This window comes from Lontra canadensis, unplaced genomic scaffold (assembly GCF_010015895.1).
Source record: "Lontra canadensis isolate GAN:19392208 unplaced genomic scaffold, GSC_riverotter_1.0 scaffold176, whole genome shotgun sequence".
In the NCBI taxonomy this organism is placed as follows: Eukaryota; Metazoa; Chordata; class Mammalia; order Carnivora; family Mustelidae; genus Lontra; species Lontra canadensis.
This window is the reverse complement of record NW_022631170.1, coordinates 1,915,338-1,929,629: the sequence shown is the minus strand read 5'-3', so window position 1 is coordinate 1,929,629 and position 14,292 is coordinate 1,915,338. Positions and strand designations below refer to the sequence as shown.

General features: G+C 35.2%; 1 protein-coding gene across 1 annotated transcript; it reads left to right on the top strand.

Moving 5' to 3' along the window:
• The first annotated feature begins 9,853 nt into the window (after positions 1-9,853).
• On the top strand, positions 9,854-10,772 carry LOC116860464 (olfactory receptor 4P4-like). Its single transcript, XM_032846518.1, is given in 2 exon segments — positions 9,854-10,692; positions 10,694-10,772. Coding segments are annotated over 2 exon segments (918 nt in total).
• Positions 10,773-14,292: the final 3,520 nt, after the last annotated feature.

The following is a 14,292-nucleotide window of genomic DNA, read 5'->3' as shown; positions in this document are numbered from 1 at the left end:
GTTTTCACTCTCATGATTAGTCTAGATTATTAAACTAGCTGTCTCATGGCAAAAGCATGCTGTTTGGTGACAAAGAGCAGGGTCCTACAATTGGACCTACAAATTCAATTCCTTGAGTTTCAAAATTTGTTTCTGTCAGCTTAGGTGAATGATATTTACCAACCATCTTTTGAAGAAATGGGTGAGGATGGAATACTTCAATACTATATTTGAAGGGACTGAAACAATGATTAATTCAGTTAATCAATGATTAACTGAAACAATGATTAATACATATGGGAGGCAACAATATTTAAGATACATCAGCAATATTGAAGACTTACCTTACAGACTTAGAAGACCTTAATGATGTTTGGAGGTGTTCAGAAATAATCCCATCTTCAAACTGACCTCTTCTCAGATAGGTAACTTTCAATATGAACGGTAAGACACACCCAGTAAGATACTGGTTTTTGAGAAAGTGTTTTTATCAATCAAAAGCTTCCTTTCTAGCTTAAAGCCTCCAAAAGTTCTTACAGAACACTTGGGATTTGAATTTAGAATGGAGTATTTTGGAAAAAATAAGGAGACTTCATCTACAGGTAGCTCTGGTCCCATAGACAAGAGGCAAAAAGTATGGAGTAAACACATTCAAATATGTCATTCTAACCTTAATGAATCTTGCTCTGCAAATGTGATCAACAAAAATCATTTTCACCTTGCACTGCATGCGTATTTAAAGATGTTTCCATAAAGGTTCAATGACTTTGGTGCTGCTACTTTTTTCTCCCGGGAGTTAATTATCTCCTCTGACAGAAAGGCTTTGTCTTAGAAACCATGCTGAAGAGCCGTTTGACAAACATCCAGGTTTGGAAAGGGAATTGCGTGCCCTGTACTTGGAATCCAAGCATGTAGGAATCCATTTTCTCTACACTGAGTTTCTAAGAAAGTTGAATGTCAGGCAAATAGAAAAGTGGCCTAATTCCAGTGTGGTGACCTGTGGTTAACCTGTTGACTCATGTCACCAAGAGAACTTCTGCCTCCTTAGCAATAATGAAACTTTTCTGGAGCCTGCTACTGATTGTTTGAGAGCTAGAGCAGTGAGGGCAAGAAATCAATGGTAGCCATTTTAACGTTCTTGACTCCGAAACTGTTTTTTGTTTGTTTGCTTGTTTGTTTGTTTGTTTTTACATTCATCAAGAGGCAGGAAGTAAATAGAAATTTGAAAAGGTTTCCAGTTAGTTATTTTTGGGATTCTTGGTTTGGTCAGTACAGAATACTAGGCAACTTTAAAACTGTGGAGAGAGATCAAAACACAAGACGAGTCCCAGTTTTTCCACATTGTTTTCACTTGGTACTGTTATTTCCTTTGAGTCATTCTAGGAGACCTGTAGTGATGTATTGTTGTGTTTTTTTTTTAAATATTTTATTTATTTTTTGACAGACTGAGATCACAAGTAGGCAGAGAGGCAGGCAGAGAGAGTGGAGGAAGCAGGCTCCAAGCTGAGCAGAGAGCCCAGTGCGGTGCTCCATCCCAGGACCCTGGGATCATGACCTGAGCTGAAGGCAGAGGCTTTAACCCACTGAGCCACCCAAGTGCCCCTATTGTTGTGGTTTTAATTTGCTTTCCTGATGACTAATGATGGTGAGATTTTGTTTCTCATCTTATTATTGGCCATTTGTATACCTTCTTTTGTATACTTTTGTTCAAGTCCTTTGCATAATTTAACCTAAGGGTTCTAGTTTCCTTATTACTAAGTTATAAATGTTCTTTACATATAATACAGGTCTTTGTCATGTATATGTTATGTATATCTACAAAATTTTCACCTAATCCATGGATTGCCTCTTCATTTTTAAAAACGATGTTACCTGTCAAGTACTGAGTTTTAAAACTTTGACAAATTCCAATTTTTAATTTTTTTCTTATGGTTCATGATTATTATTTTGTGTCTAATAAATATTCATCTACCACCAAGGTCAAAAAGATTTCTCTTGCAATTTCTATGTATACATGTAGACCCCACAATCATTTTGAGTTCATTTTTGTGCATAGTACAAGGTGAGGTTGTGGTTTAGATCTTTTTTTTTTTTTCCTCATATGGATATCTGTTAGATAGATAGACTGGATTATACTGGATCTATTAGATCCAGTATAATTTGTGAAAAAGTCTATACATTCCCCCATTGAATTACTTGATATCTTTTTAAAAATTCATATAATTAGGCTTATTTCTGGGAATTCTATTGGTTTCAAGGTCTCAGTGTTTATCCCTGCACCAATATCACACAACACTGATTATGGGAGCTTAATAGCAATTCTTGAATTTCAGTACAGTAAACATCCAAACTGTATTTTGGGTTTTTTTTTTAAATGATTTAATCTTCTAGATTCCTTTAAATTTGTATATTTCTATATACATTTCAGAATATAACTGATAATTTCTTTTAAAAATACTGTTGAGATTATTATTAGAATTGTATTGAAAGAATAGAATGACATGGTAAAAGTGGTCTTTTAACCCAATGACAAGGTACATTTCTCCATGTACATTTTTCTATTTAATTTCAGCAGTGTGTTCTAGTTTTCATGTACAGGTCTTAAATATACTTTTATAATTTATTCCTGGGGCATCTGGGTGCCTTAGATGGTAGAGCAACTGACTCTTGATTTTGGCTTAGGTCATGATCTCAGGGACATGGGATCGAGCCCTATGGAGAGCTCTATCCTGGGCATTGAGCCTGCTTGAGATTCTATCTCTCCAGTTTCCTGTGCCTCTTCCCCCATTCTTTCTCTCTCTCTCTTAAAAAGAAAAGAAGAAAAAAAGAAAAAATATTCCTCAAATTTCATTTTAAAAATTTTATTTATTTATTTTGTTGTTTTAGAAAGAGAGCAAGAGAGCATACACAAGTGTGCAAAGGGAAAGGAAAAGCCAGAGAATCTTAAGCAGACTACTTGCCTAGCATGAAGCCCAACATAGGTCTTTATCTTACAACCACAGTATCATGACTTGAGCCAAAACCAAGAGTTAGACACTCAACTAATGGAATGCAACTCAAATTTCATATTTTAAAATAGTATTCTACATACTATTGTTTCTCATTTTAATTCTAATTGTTTCACTTATAGAAATAATATATGGTATTTTTATTTACATTTTATCTTATTACCTTGTTAAATTAACTAATTAGGTAGGCCACTTAACACTGCCTACCTATATAATCATGCCAACAGCACATCAATATATTTATTGCAATTTGTCTCTTCCTATCCATTCTGTATGTCTTTATTTCTTTTTCTCATCTCATTGCAATGATGAGAATGTAGGGGACAATGCAGGAAAAAAAATGGTAAGTGAACATGCTTGAATTATTCCAATCGTAGGAAGTATTTACTAATATAATGTGGTGCTTGTAGGTTTTGAAGATATGTTTCTTATCAAGTTGAGCAAATTCCTTTCTATTCTTCATTTGTTAAAGTCTTTTTAAATAATAAATCAATTGAAATTTATCAAATAATTTTTACATCAGTTGAAATGACTTTGTGATTCTCCTTCATTCTGTTAACTTAGTGAATTACACAGATTTTTATATGTTAAATAAGCCCTTTATGACTGAAATAAATTGCACATCATTGTGGTCAATTATTTGTTTTAGAAACTTTGATGGGTTTTTATTTACTAATGTTTTGTGTAACATCTTTGGGTGTGGATTCAAAAGGAATATTTGTCATACTTTTTTCATGTAATACGACTTAGCATTTAGGCAATGGTGCCTTCATATAATTAATTTTGTAATATTCTCTCAATTTTCTGAAAGACTGTGTAGAATTTGTATTATTTTTGTTCAGGGTTCCATGAAGTGCTTTATAAATTTTAGGAATCAACTTTCCCTCTAACAAAAACAACAACAACAACCAAAAGGATTTTTGATAGCTTCAAAGGATTGCATGGAATCTGCAGATCAATTGAGGAATATTGCCATCTTAATTATATTATAGTCTTCTAATCCATGAATACGAACTATGTTTCTATTTCAATAAGTCTTCTTTAATTTCTCTCAAAAGCATTTTGTAGTTTTTCATGTAAAAGACTTTAATTCTTCCATTGCAGAATTATTTACAAAATCTAAGATATATAAACAACCTTACTGTCCATCAGTGGGGAATGGATAAAGAAAATGCTCATTTACCATTCTGAAAATCCTGGGGCCCTTAAGAATTATGCTAAATCTACTCTGCTTATGTTCCATAAGTAGAACAACAAAGGCAAGACGACAACACATCTGTTTGCAACATGGTTTACTGAGCATTTTAAATCCACTTTTGGGACCTGATGCTCATAAAAGAAGAAGAAGAAGGAGGAGGAGCAAGCCTTTTTAAATATGACTTCTCATTAACAATGCACCTGGTCACCCAAGAACTCTGATGGAGATATCCAATAAGATTCACATGTTTATATCTGCTAACATAGCATTCATTGTTCAGCCCAGGGATCAAGGCATACTTTTGAATTTTAAGTCTTATTATTTAAGGAATATAATTCTTAAGACTATATCTGCTACAAATAGTGATTCCTTTGATGGATCTGGGTAAAGTAAACTGAAAACCTTCTGAAATGAATTCACTATTCTAGATGTCATTAAGAACATTTGTAATTCATGGGAAAAGATGAAAATATTGACATTAATAAGGGTTTGGAAAGAAGTTGATTTAAACTCTTATGAATGACTTTGAGGGGTTCAAGAGTCAGTGTTGGAAGTCACTGCAGATGTGACAGAAATAGCAAGAGAATGAAAATCAGAATTGGAGCCTGAAGATGTGACTGAATTGCCATAATCTCATGATCAAATTTTAATGTATAAAGAGTTGTTTATTACACATGAGCAAAGAAAGTGGTTTTTGAGATGGAATCTACTCCTGGTGAAGATGCAGCAAAGATTGTTGAAATGACAACAAAGGACTTAGAATAATGCATAAAATTGGTAGATAAAGCCATAGCAGGATTTGAGAGGATCGACTCCAGTTTTGAAGGAAGGTCTACTGTGGGTAAAAGGCTATCAAATAGAATCTCATGCTACAGAGACTGCATTTGTGAAAGGAAAACTCAATAAATGCAACAAAACTCATTGTTATTTTAAGAAATTACCACAGCCACCCCAACCTTCAGCAACCACCACACTCATCGCTTAGCAGCCATTAACATTAAGGCAAGACCTTCCACCAGCAATAAGATCATAACTCTCTGAAAGCTCAAATGATGGTTAGTAGCATTTACCAATAATGTGTATTATATTAAAAAAAAAAAAAACAAGCATCACGTTCTTGCACACTTTAGATTCCAGTATATCATAAATATAACTTTGATATGCACTGGGAAACCAAATATTTATTGACTCACTTTATTGTGATATGTTCACTTAATTGCAGTGGTTTGAAAATGAATCAACAATACCTGAGATAAGCTTGTACTTTGCTAGGCTCTTTAAAACTCTGCCTTAGCCGTCACTTCCTGCTTGCATAGAGCCTAAAGATCATGGAGTGGGGATCATTTTAGTGTCTTCTTAAACTTTTTTGAGTGTGCATCCAGCCCTGAGCATGTAGGGATGGTCCTCTAGATTCCCTGCTATAGACACAGGTGGTTCTAATAGCTCTTGTTCTCACACGTATCTCCTTCCCAAGCCTTATTCTTTTCACAGTTTTCAGTCTATTTCTTGGTTTCCTTATCTTATACCTTGCCTCAAGAAGTTATATTGAGAATATTTGACTCAAATGACTCAGACAAAATCTAACCTGAAGGCCTTTCCGGCCCTGGGAATTCTCCCAGGCAGATGAAACAAAGTCAAGCCAGTGAGCCAATTCTTCAGGAGCCACCAAAAATGCAAAACATACTATGATAATCCTTTGAGGTCAAAGTCTGTATTGTTCTGTCTGGCACCAACAAACCCATGAGGAATGTGGGCCACCATCCTCATGGATGCCACTGACCAAAAAGTAGGAAATGGTGGATAGATTAAAATTTTACATTGTTCTCTTCCCAAAATATATAAGCTTATTTTTTCATTAATCATTCCACTGGTTATCATTGCCTTTCCATTAGGTTTACTATTTCCAAATCTTTGGGAAATAGCTTGGCAGTAATTTAAATAGCTAAACACATCAGCCACAGAAACTTTTTTCAAGACATTGCTCTGGGGACACCTGGTTGGCTCAGTCAGTTAAGTTTCTGTCTTCAGCTCTGGTCATGATCTCAGGGTCCTGGGATGGAGTCCTGAATCTAGCTCCAGGCTCAGCGGGGAACCTACTTCTCCCTCTGCCTGTAGTTCCCTCTCCTTGTGCTTTCTCTGTCTCTATCTCTGTCTCAAATAAATAAATAAAATCTTTGTAAAAAGTCAGGTCTTTAAAGGCAAGGGAAACAAAAGCAAAAATGAACTTTTGGTATTTCATCAAGATAAAAAGATCCTGCAGAGCAAAGGAAATAGTTAACAAAACAATGTGGCTACCCATGGTATGGGAGAAGGTATTTGCAAATAATATTACAGATAAAGGGCTGTTATCAAAGATCTATAAAAAAATTCTCAAACTGAACACCCAAAAAACAAATAATCCAGTCAAGAAATGGGCAGAAGATATGACCAGATGTTTCTCCAAAGCAGACTTACAAATGGCTAACAGACGCATGAAATAATGTTCAACATCACTGGCCATCAAAGAAACACAAATCAAAACCAATGAGATATCACCTCACACCAGTTAAAACAGCAAAAATTAACAAGACAGGAAACAACAAATGTTGGCAAGGATGTGGAAAAAGGGGAACTCTTACAGTTTTGGGGAATGCAAGCTGGGACAACCACTCCAGAAAACAGTATGGAGGTTCCTCAAGACGTTAAAAATAGAAGTACCTTATAACCCAGCAATTACACTAATAGGTATTTACCTCAAAGGTGGAGAGGTAGTGAAAAGAGAGGGCACATGCACCCCAATGTCCATCTCAGCAATGTCCACAATAGCCAAACTGTAGAAGGAGCTGAGATGTACTTCAACAGATGAGTAGATAAAGAAGATGTGGTTCAGGGCACCTGGGTGGCTCAGTGGGTTAAGGCCTCTGCCTTTGGCTCAGGTCATGATCTCAGGGTCCTGGGATCAAGCCCTGCATCAGGCTTTCTGCTCAGCAGGGAGCCTGCTTCCTCCTCTCTTTCTCTCTCTCTTTCAGCCTGCCTGCCTACCTGTGATCTCTCTCTGTCAAATAAATAAAATCTTTAAAGAAGATGTGGTTCATATATACAATGGAATATTACTCAGCCACCAGAAAGGATGAATAACTACCATTTGCATCGACATGGATGGAACTGGAGGGGATTATGCTATGTGAAATAAGTCAAGCAAAGAAAGAAAATTATCATATGATTTCGCTCATATGTGAAACATAAGGAATAGCATGGAGGATCATAGGGGAAGGGAAACTGAAAGGGAAGAATTCAGAGAGGGAGACAAACCATGAGATGCTCTGGACTCTGGGAAACCAACTGAGGATTACAGAAGAGAGGGGGATGGGATAATGGTGTGTAACTGGGTGATAGGTATTAAGGAGGGCATGTGTTGTGATGGGTACTGGGTGTTATATATAATTAATGAATCATTGAATACTACACCAAAAATTAATGATGTGCTATATGTTAGCTAAATGAACATAATAAAAAATAAAATAAAAAACAAACAAACAAACAAACAAAGTATGTGCTCTTTTTGAGAAAAATAATAAATAAATAAATAGCCAAGCAGACATCTAACATTGACCAGAACAGTCCACTGGTATTTGTGCAAGAGTAATAAAAGCACATATACATACAAAGAGTTTATATGAATGCTACCAATAGCTTTACTTGTAAGAGCCAAAAATTATAAATAATCTCAAAGTTTACTAGTAGGTAAATGAGTGTGCAAATTGTGGCATAGCCAAACAGCAGAAAACTACACAGCAAATTAAATAAAATATTACTTACTTGATATTTCACTATCTAAAACTAGTGTGAATTATGTCTATTTTAATTACATTTCTTATTGTTTGTTGATGGCATATGGACATGTCAGTGAATATTGTATTTTAATTGAATATTGTATATTATTCTCATAGTCAGGCACTGTTCAGCTCTGCTATTTCTGGTAATATCTATGCAATCTTTGGATTCTGTATGTGAATGATAATGTCATCTGCAAATAATATCAGCTTTATTTCCTCCTGTCCATTTCTTTTTTTTTCCTCCTGTCCATTTCTTACAGATGAGATTATTTTTTTTTTCTCATTGTGCTGCATTACACTCTTGAATAGAAATGGTTATAGAAATGAGCATTTTATCTCATTCTTGGTGTTAAAGAGAGTATATCTTATTTAATCTAATTTAATTATTGTTAGGGTAATGCCTTAAGTAGGGCTTTTAAGAAATACTATTTTTAGGGGTAAGCAAGTTCCTTCATATTTTAATGTGTTTTTGAATTTTGTTACTGGTAAACATTTATATGATGAACATGTGAATTTATCACATACTTTTTCTGCATCTGTTGAAATAATTATTTGCTTTTTCACTTTTAATTTCCAGGTTGGTGGATATATTTATCAAGTTTATAATAATAAACTATGAAAGAATATTTAGGATAAAACTTGGTGATTTATACAAAATTAGTCTAATATTTTGTTAAGAATTTCGAGTCAATTTTAGGGGCACCTGCGTGGCTCAGTGGGTTAAAGCCTCTGCCTTTGGCTCTGGTCTTCTCTGGGATCAAGCCCCACAGGGAACTCTCTGCTCAGCGGGGAGCCTGCTTCCTCCTCTCCTCTCTCTCTGCCTGCCTCTCTGTCTGCTTGTGATCTCTGTCTGTCAAATATATAAATTAAAAAAAAAAAAACTTTAAAACATTCTTTTACACTATAATTTAAGTTAGAAATATACATATTTGGGGTGCCTGGGTGGCTCAGCGGGTTAAAGCCTCTACCTTCGTCTCAGGTCATGATCCCCCCCCCCCCCAATAGGGCTCTCTTCTCAGCAGGGAGCCTGCTTCCCTTCCTCTCTCTCTGCCTGCCTCTCTGCCTACTTGTGATCTCTGTCTGTCAAATAAATAAATAAAATCTTTTAAAAAAAAAAGAAAGAAATATACATATTTTTCTAATTATTTTTCAAAATTTCACTGACAAAAGAAATCTACTTTTTTAATATTTTCAACTATTTTTGCCTTATAACATAGCTAGCACGATAGGTTTCTCAAGCTCAATCAATAGTACACACCCCACACCCACCTTTATAGTTCAAAGAATATTATTTGCAATCCTAATCACCCAACTCACAATTTAAGCAGACATGTTTTTGTTTCTCTTTTTTTAAATGCAATTACCTTCCTCCATACTCTGTCTCCAGCCAATTTAGGAGGAAGTTCCATAACTTGTGGAGAAATGGAATTTTACCTGGAACAGAAGCCTGCCGTGACTAAAGAACAAAATGGAAAATGATATGTAAAATAAATATCCTGCATTAAGTTAATGCCACTACTATTTAAATGTTATAAAGAACAGTGGCACAATTTCCTCCTAGAATATAGTAATTTTTAAATCATTATATTTTCAAAATTTAATCAAAAGTACTTTTTAGTATTTCAAAATAAAAGAATATTTGAAAAGATTAAAAAATCATCCCAAAATCAGTAATGATTCCTAAAGGGAAAAAATGTAATAATATTAATTTATAAATTAACCATTGTGATTTGTTTAATTAGGTTCATATTTTGTTAGTAGGTTTTATATGATTGTGTTTATATTGTCAATGTTTTCATCCAAATTTTTTTTCTTTTTCAGATGCTCAGTTATTTGTGCATAACCCACAATTTATGGAAAGTCAGAGAAACATCTCAGAATTCATCCTTTTGGGACTTTCTTATAACCAGAACATACAAAAATTTTGCTTTGTTTTCTCCTTATTTTGTTATGTTTCCGACTTGGTGGGAAATCTCCTAATTCTTGTCTCTGTTCGATGCAGTGACCTTTTTTACCAACAGATGTACTATTTCCTCAGCCACTTATCCTTTATGGACATTTGCTACACCTCTTGTGTGACACCCAAACTGATTGGTGACCTGCTACTGGCTAGAAAAACCATCTCTTATGATAACTGCATGTTACAAGTCTTTGCCTTGCACTTCCTGGGAATGATTGAAATCCTCATTCTTACAGTCATGGCCTTTGATCGCTACGCTGCCATCTGCAAACCTCTCCACTACCTGCTTATCATGAACAGGACAAGGTGCCATCTCCTAGACTTGGCTGCATGGGCTGGCGGGGCTCTCCATTATTTTTCTCAGTTTTCTCTGATAATCGGGTTCCCCTTCTGTGGCCCCAATGAAATCAATCACTACTATTGTGATATCTTCCCTCTGCTGAAAGTTGCCTGCCCTGATACCTACATCATTGGTGTCCTTGTGGTTGCCAATTCAGGAATGGTTGCTTTAGTATCCTTTGTTCTCTTGTTTGGGTCTTATGTTGTTATATTACTGAGTTTAAGAAATCTCTCAGCTGAGGGAAGACGCAAAGCTCTCTCTACCTGTGGGTCTCATATCACTGTGGTTATCTTATTTTTTGGACCTTCAATATTTGCCTACCTTCGACCTCCTACCACTTTCCCTGAGGACAAAATATTTGCACTATTTTACACCATCATTGCTCCTATGTATACTAATCTATACAGAGATCAAAAAAGCCATGAGAAGCGTTTGGTGTCAAAGGATATTTTCAGAAGAAAAACACAATTGACTTGTCTTACTCAATAAATGCTAAAAACTTCAGGCAGGAGCAAAAATGAACTTAAAATCAGAGAGCCCTGATCATTCAGATCATTGAAACGAAACCTTTCACTTAATGAATGTTGGAGATGACAAGCTGAGGAATTATGAGTAAGGTGACAATTTTACTAGTGGAACTGGGATTGGGTAGGAACATAAGTATATTAAAAATATTCTAGGCTAAAGGAATGACAGTGGCCATGTCACATACAGTAAGTATTTCTGAAGCTGAGAGGCTGCTTGTGAACTTTAATATTTATTTGCATATGAAATTTATAGATTTGACAACATTTTTTGATTCTGTAGAGATGGAGATTAAAAGTGGTTTTCAGAAATTAAAAAAGATTTTTTTTTCATTATTGAACTTTATTTTCTGTAGGATATTCATCTAAGTCTTATGTGAAATAAATTATGTGATGAAAAAAAATCCATGCAGATAATTTGGTTCTAAACCAAAGAAAAAGCAAAGAAAAAGGGGTGCTCATATTTGCCCTGTGGGAGTTGCTGCACCCCCTCCCACCCCATCTCCCTTAACGTGTCATAGATAGGGACAAAGGGATAGGGGGAAATTTTCATTTCTGTTGTCATGTTTATTGCATCACAGATATTTACAATGTGGAAAGACAAGATGAGAAAAGTAGTAGAGCATATCCCATTCCAGTAGAGCTGGGTTAGTTGAGTGACCTCAAAACTGTGTGTTTGGGAGAAACTGCACGTATCAGCTTGCCTTGTCATGTAGACCTGAGAAATGCATTCCATTTCCAACCTGATGGACAAGGAATAGGGCCAACTGAACTTTTTCAAGATAGAAATTTTCCTTCAATATAATTCTTATATATATATATTTTTTTCATCTTAAAGTGAGAAAAGAAGTAATAAAAGAAAACACAGTTTTTTGTGAAATTAAAAGATATACTACCATCACCCATGAATAGAACATATTGTCTGTAGGTATTTTGGAGAAAAATTTTCCAAGAAAACCAGAAAACAATGTAAGAAAATATTTTTTATCATCAATAGAATGCAAATAATAAGGATCTTTATGAAAAAGAATTGACATTCAAAAGAAGATTGGTAATGGTATAATACTATCAAGGGAGTTATTTCTAAAACATGAAGAATATTTAAAAACAAAATGCAATAGAATTAAAAAAATAATTTTAACAGCAACATAAAACAAAGGAGAAAGTGGGGCACTTGGGTGGCACAGTGGGTTAAGCATCCAACTCTTGATTTTGGCTCAGGTTGTGATTTTGGGGGTGTGAGATCAACCCTGCTTTCAAGCTCCACACTCTGCATGGAGTCTGCTTGAAACTCTCTCGCCTTTCCCTCTGTCCCTCCCACTTGTACTCTCTTTCTCTCTAAAATCAATAAATCTTTTTTAAAAAATGAAGGGGCAGAAATGGGAGAGAAAATGATAAGAAATGCAAATTGTAGCACATTTATGTGTGAGAAAAATCACATAAATTACAACTTAGACAAATTATTAGGAAAAAATTAATATTGTGGTTGCTTAAACTACATCACTGGTACCACATAGTAAAAGACAGTGTAGGAATATCTACAGATTTTGAGAGAAAAAGAATGAGAGTGATAAGTCTTACTCTTAGTCCTATTGTCTTTCATTTGCAAAAAATAAAAAGATACTTTCATATCAGCTTAATATTTATTACCCATAAGTTCTCTTGGAGCAAATGTTTTACTTTATTAAAAAGTTTCATAACACCATAAGTGATTAATCTTTATAAAAATCTTAAAGGAAAGTCAGAATATAAATAATTGGTAGATTTTGTCTTCATCCTCAAGAATCATCTTAATGGCACTTAGGGAGAAGAATGAGCATCAAACCAGGAGTCCTACACTTTGATTCTCATGTCAGTCCACCATTTTGTAACGGCTTGACTCTTGTTCATATCAGCAAACAACTAGCATTTTATATTCTTCATTTACAATACAAAACTGGTAAGTAAAGTTATTAATGTCACTTAAATATGAAATGATAAATTGAAATTGCATTTGAGAAATTGATTAGTGACTAAGACTCATGGGATAGCTATTACTTAAGACATTAATCATCTACAACAGAAGTCATATGACTATTTCCATATTCTTTTTGCAATGGTGTTGTCTTCATGATGCTCTCTTCTTGACCGTCTTCTAAAAGAAAGGAACACACAGAGAAGATACTATGTTATTTAGAAAAATTTAATTTATAATAAATTCTCCCAAACTGCTAAAATCAACATTTAACTATACAAGATAGGCAGCTAGCAAATGCACATTTAATTACCTTTGGAGTTGCCCAGATTCTATCCAAACTTAATGTATCCAAAATGTATTTTGTGAATAAACACAGCTAGACTTTTTACAATACATCACAGCAGCTTTTATCAAGAGCATAGTCTTCTTTCAACAACTTTCTTCCTGCTGTGCTTTATGAGTGAATATTAACTCATTCATCATTTCTAAGTCATAGCCCATTTATGGTACATTGACCTCTTAAGTGCTACCATTATTATTAAGACTTTTGTAATGACACCTCCACATTGGAGGACAGTAAGTCTATGGGAGGAAATGCTCTTCCTTGGTGAGGAAGTAAAGCTAGAAAGATTTAGGGGTAGGGGTTGCAAGCAGAGCCTGAAGATGATGGCCTGGTTTGGAGGTGACTGGGAGCTCAATGGGCATCCATGGGAGTTCTGGGCTGAGAATAGGAATAATGGTGAAAATATGCCACAGACTGGGGAAGGTTTCTTTGAGTAAAGTGTTAGAATGCCTTAAATCAGGTTTCAGTGGGGCGACCTAGGTCAAAGGAGGAGAAGAATCAGTTCTGAGGACCTAACCACAATATGGTGATGACAGTTAATAATACAGTTTTGTCTACTTCAGAGCTGCTAAGAGTGGAGCATTCTTGCCACACACACAGAGTAGTGAACTATATAAAGGGATGGTAATAATATATTCATAATAATTCCACAATGTATATGCATATAAAATCATCACACTGTCCACCTCAGATATACACAATATATTTGTCAATGATTCTTCAATAAGGTTTAAAAAATAAACAAAAAAAACCCCAGATCTCCTTAGGAGAGTGGGAATAGAGCAGACCAAAATGAAACACCTAGACTTGCTTTCAAGTTAATTCTTTGAAGGCAAACCCAACTTCACACTCTACCCTGGGTCGCTTCAGTGCCTTGAATATGGTTTTAGGGTTGTCTCGCTATGTATTCTTCTCATATTTAACTTGTGAAATAGAATACACAAAGACACTTAGAGAGAGAAAGATGAAGGCTGGGGTTGGGGTAGAGAACTGAACAGGAAATACCCCTGTAATCTCCATATGAATCCAAAGTAGAACACGGCTACCACCTCCACAGTCAACCATCCTGTCCTCACCGCTCCCCTTCCCAGAACTAAATATTCTCTTGACATTGATCTGCAATATCCTCCTTGCCTAGTGACCTTAGTCAGTCAAGTATTTTTCTTAG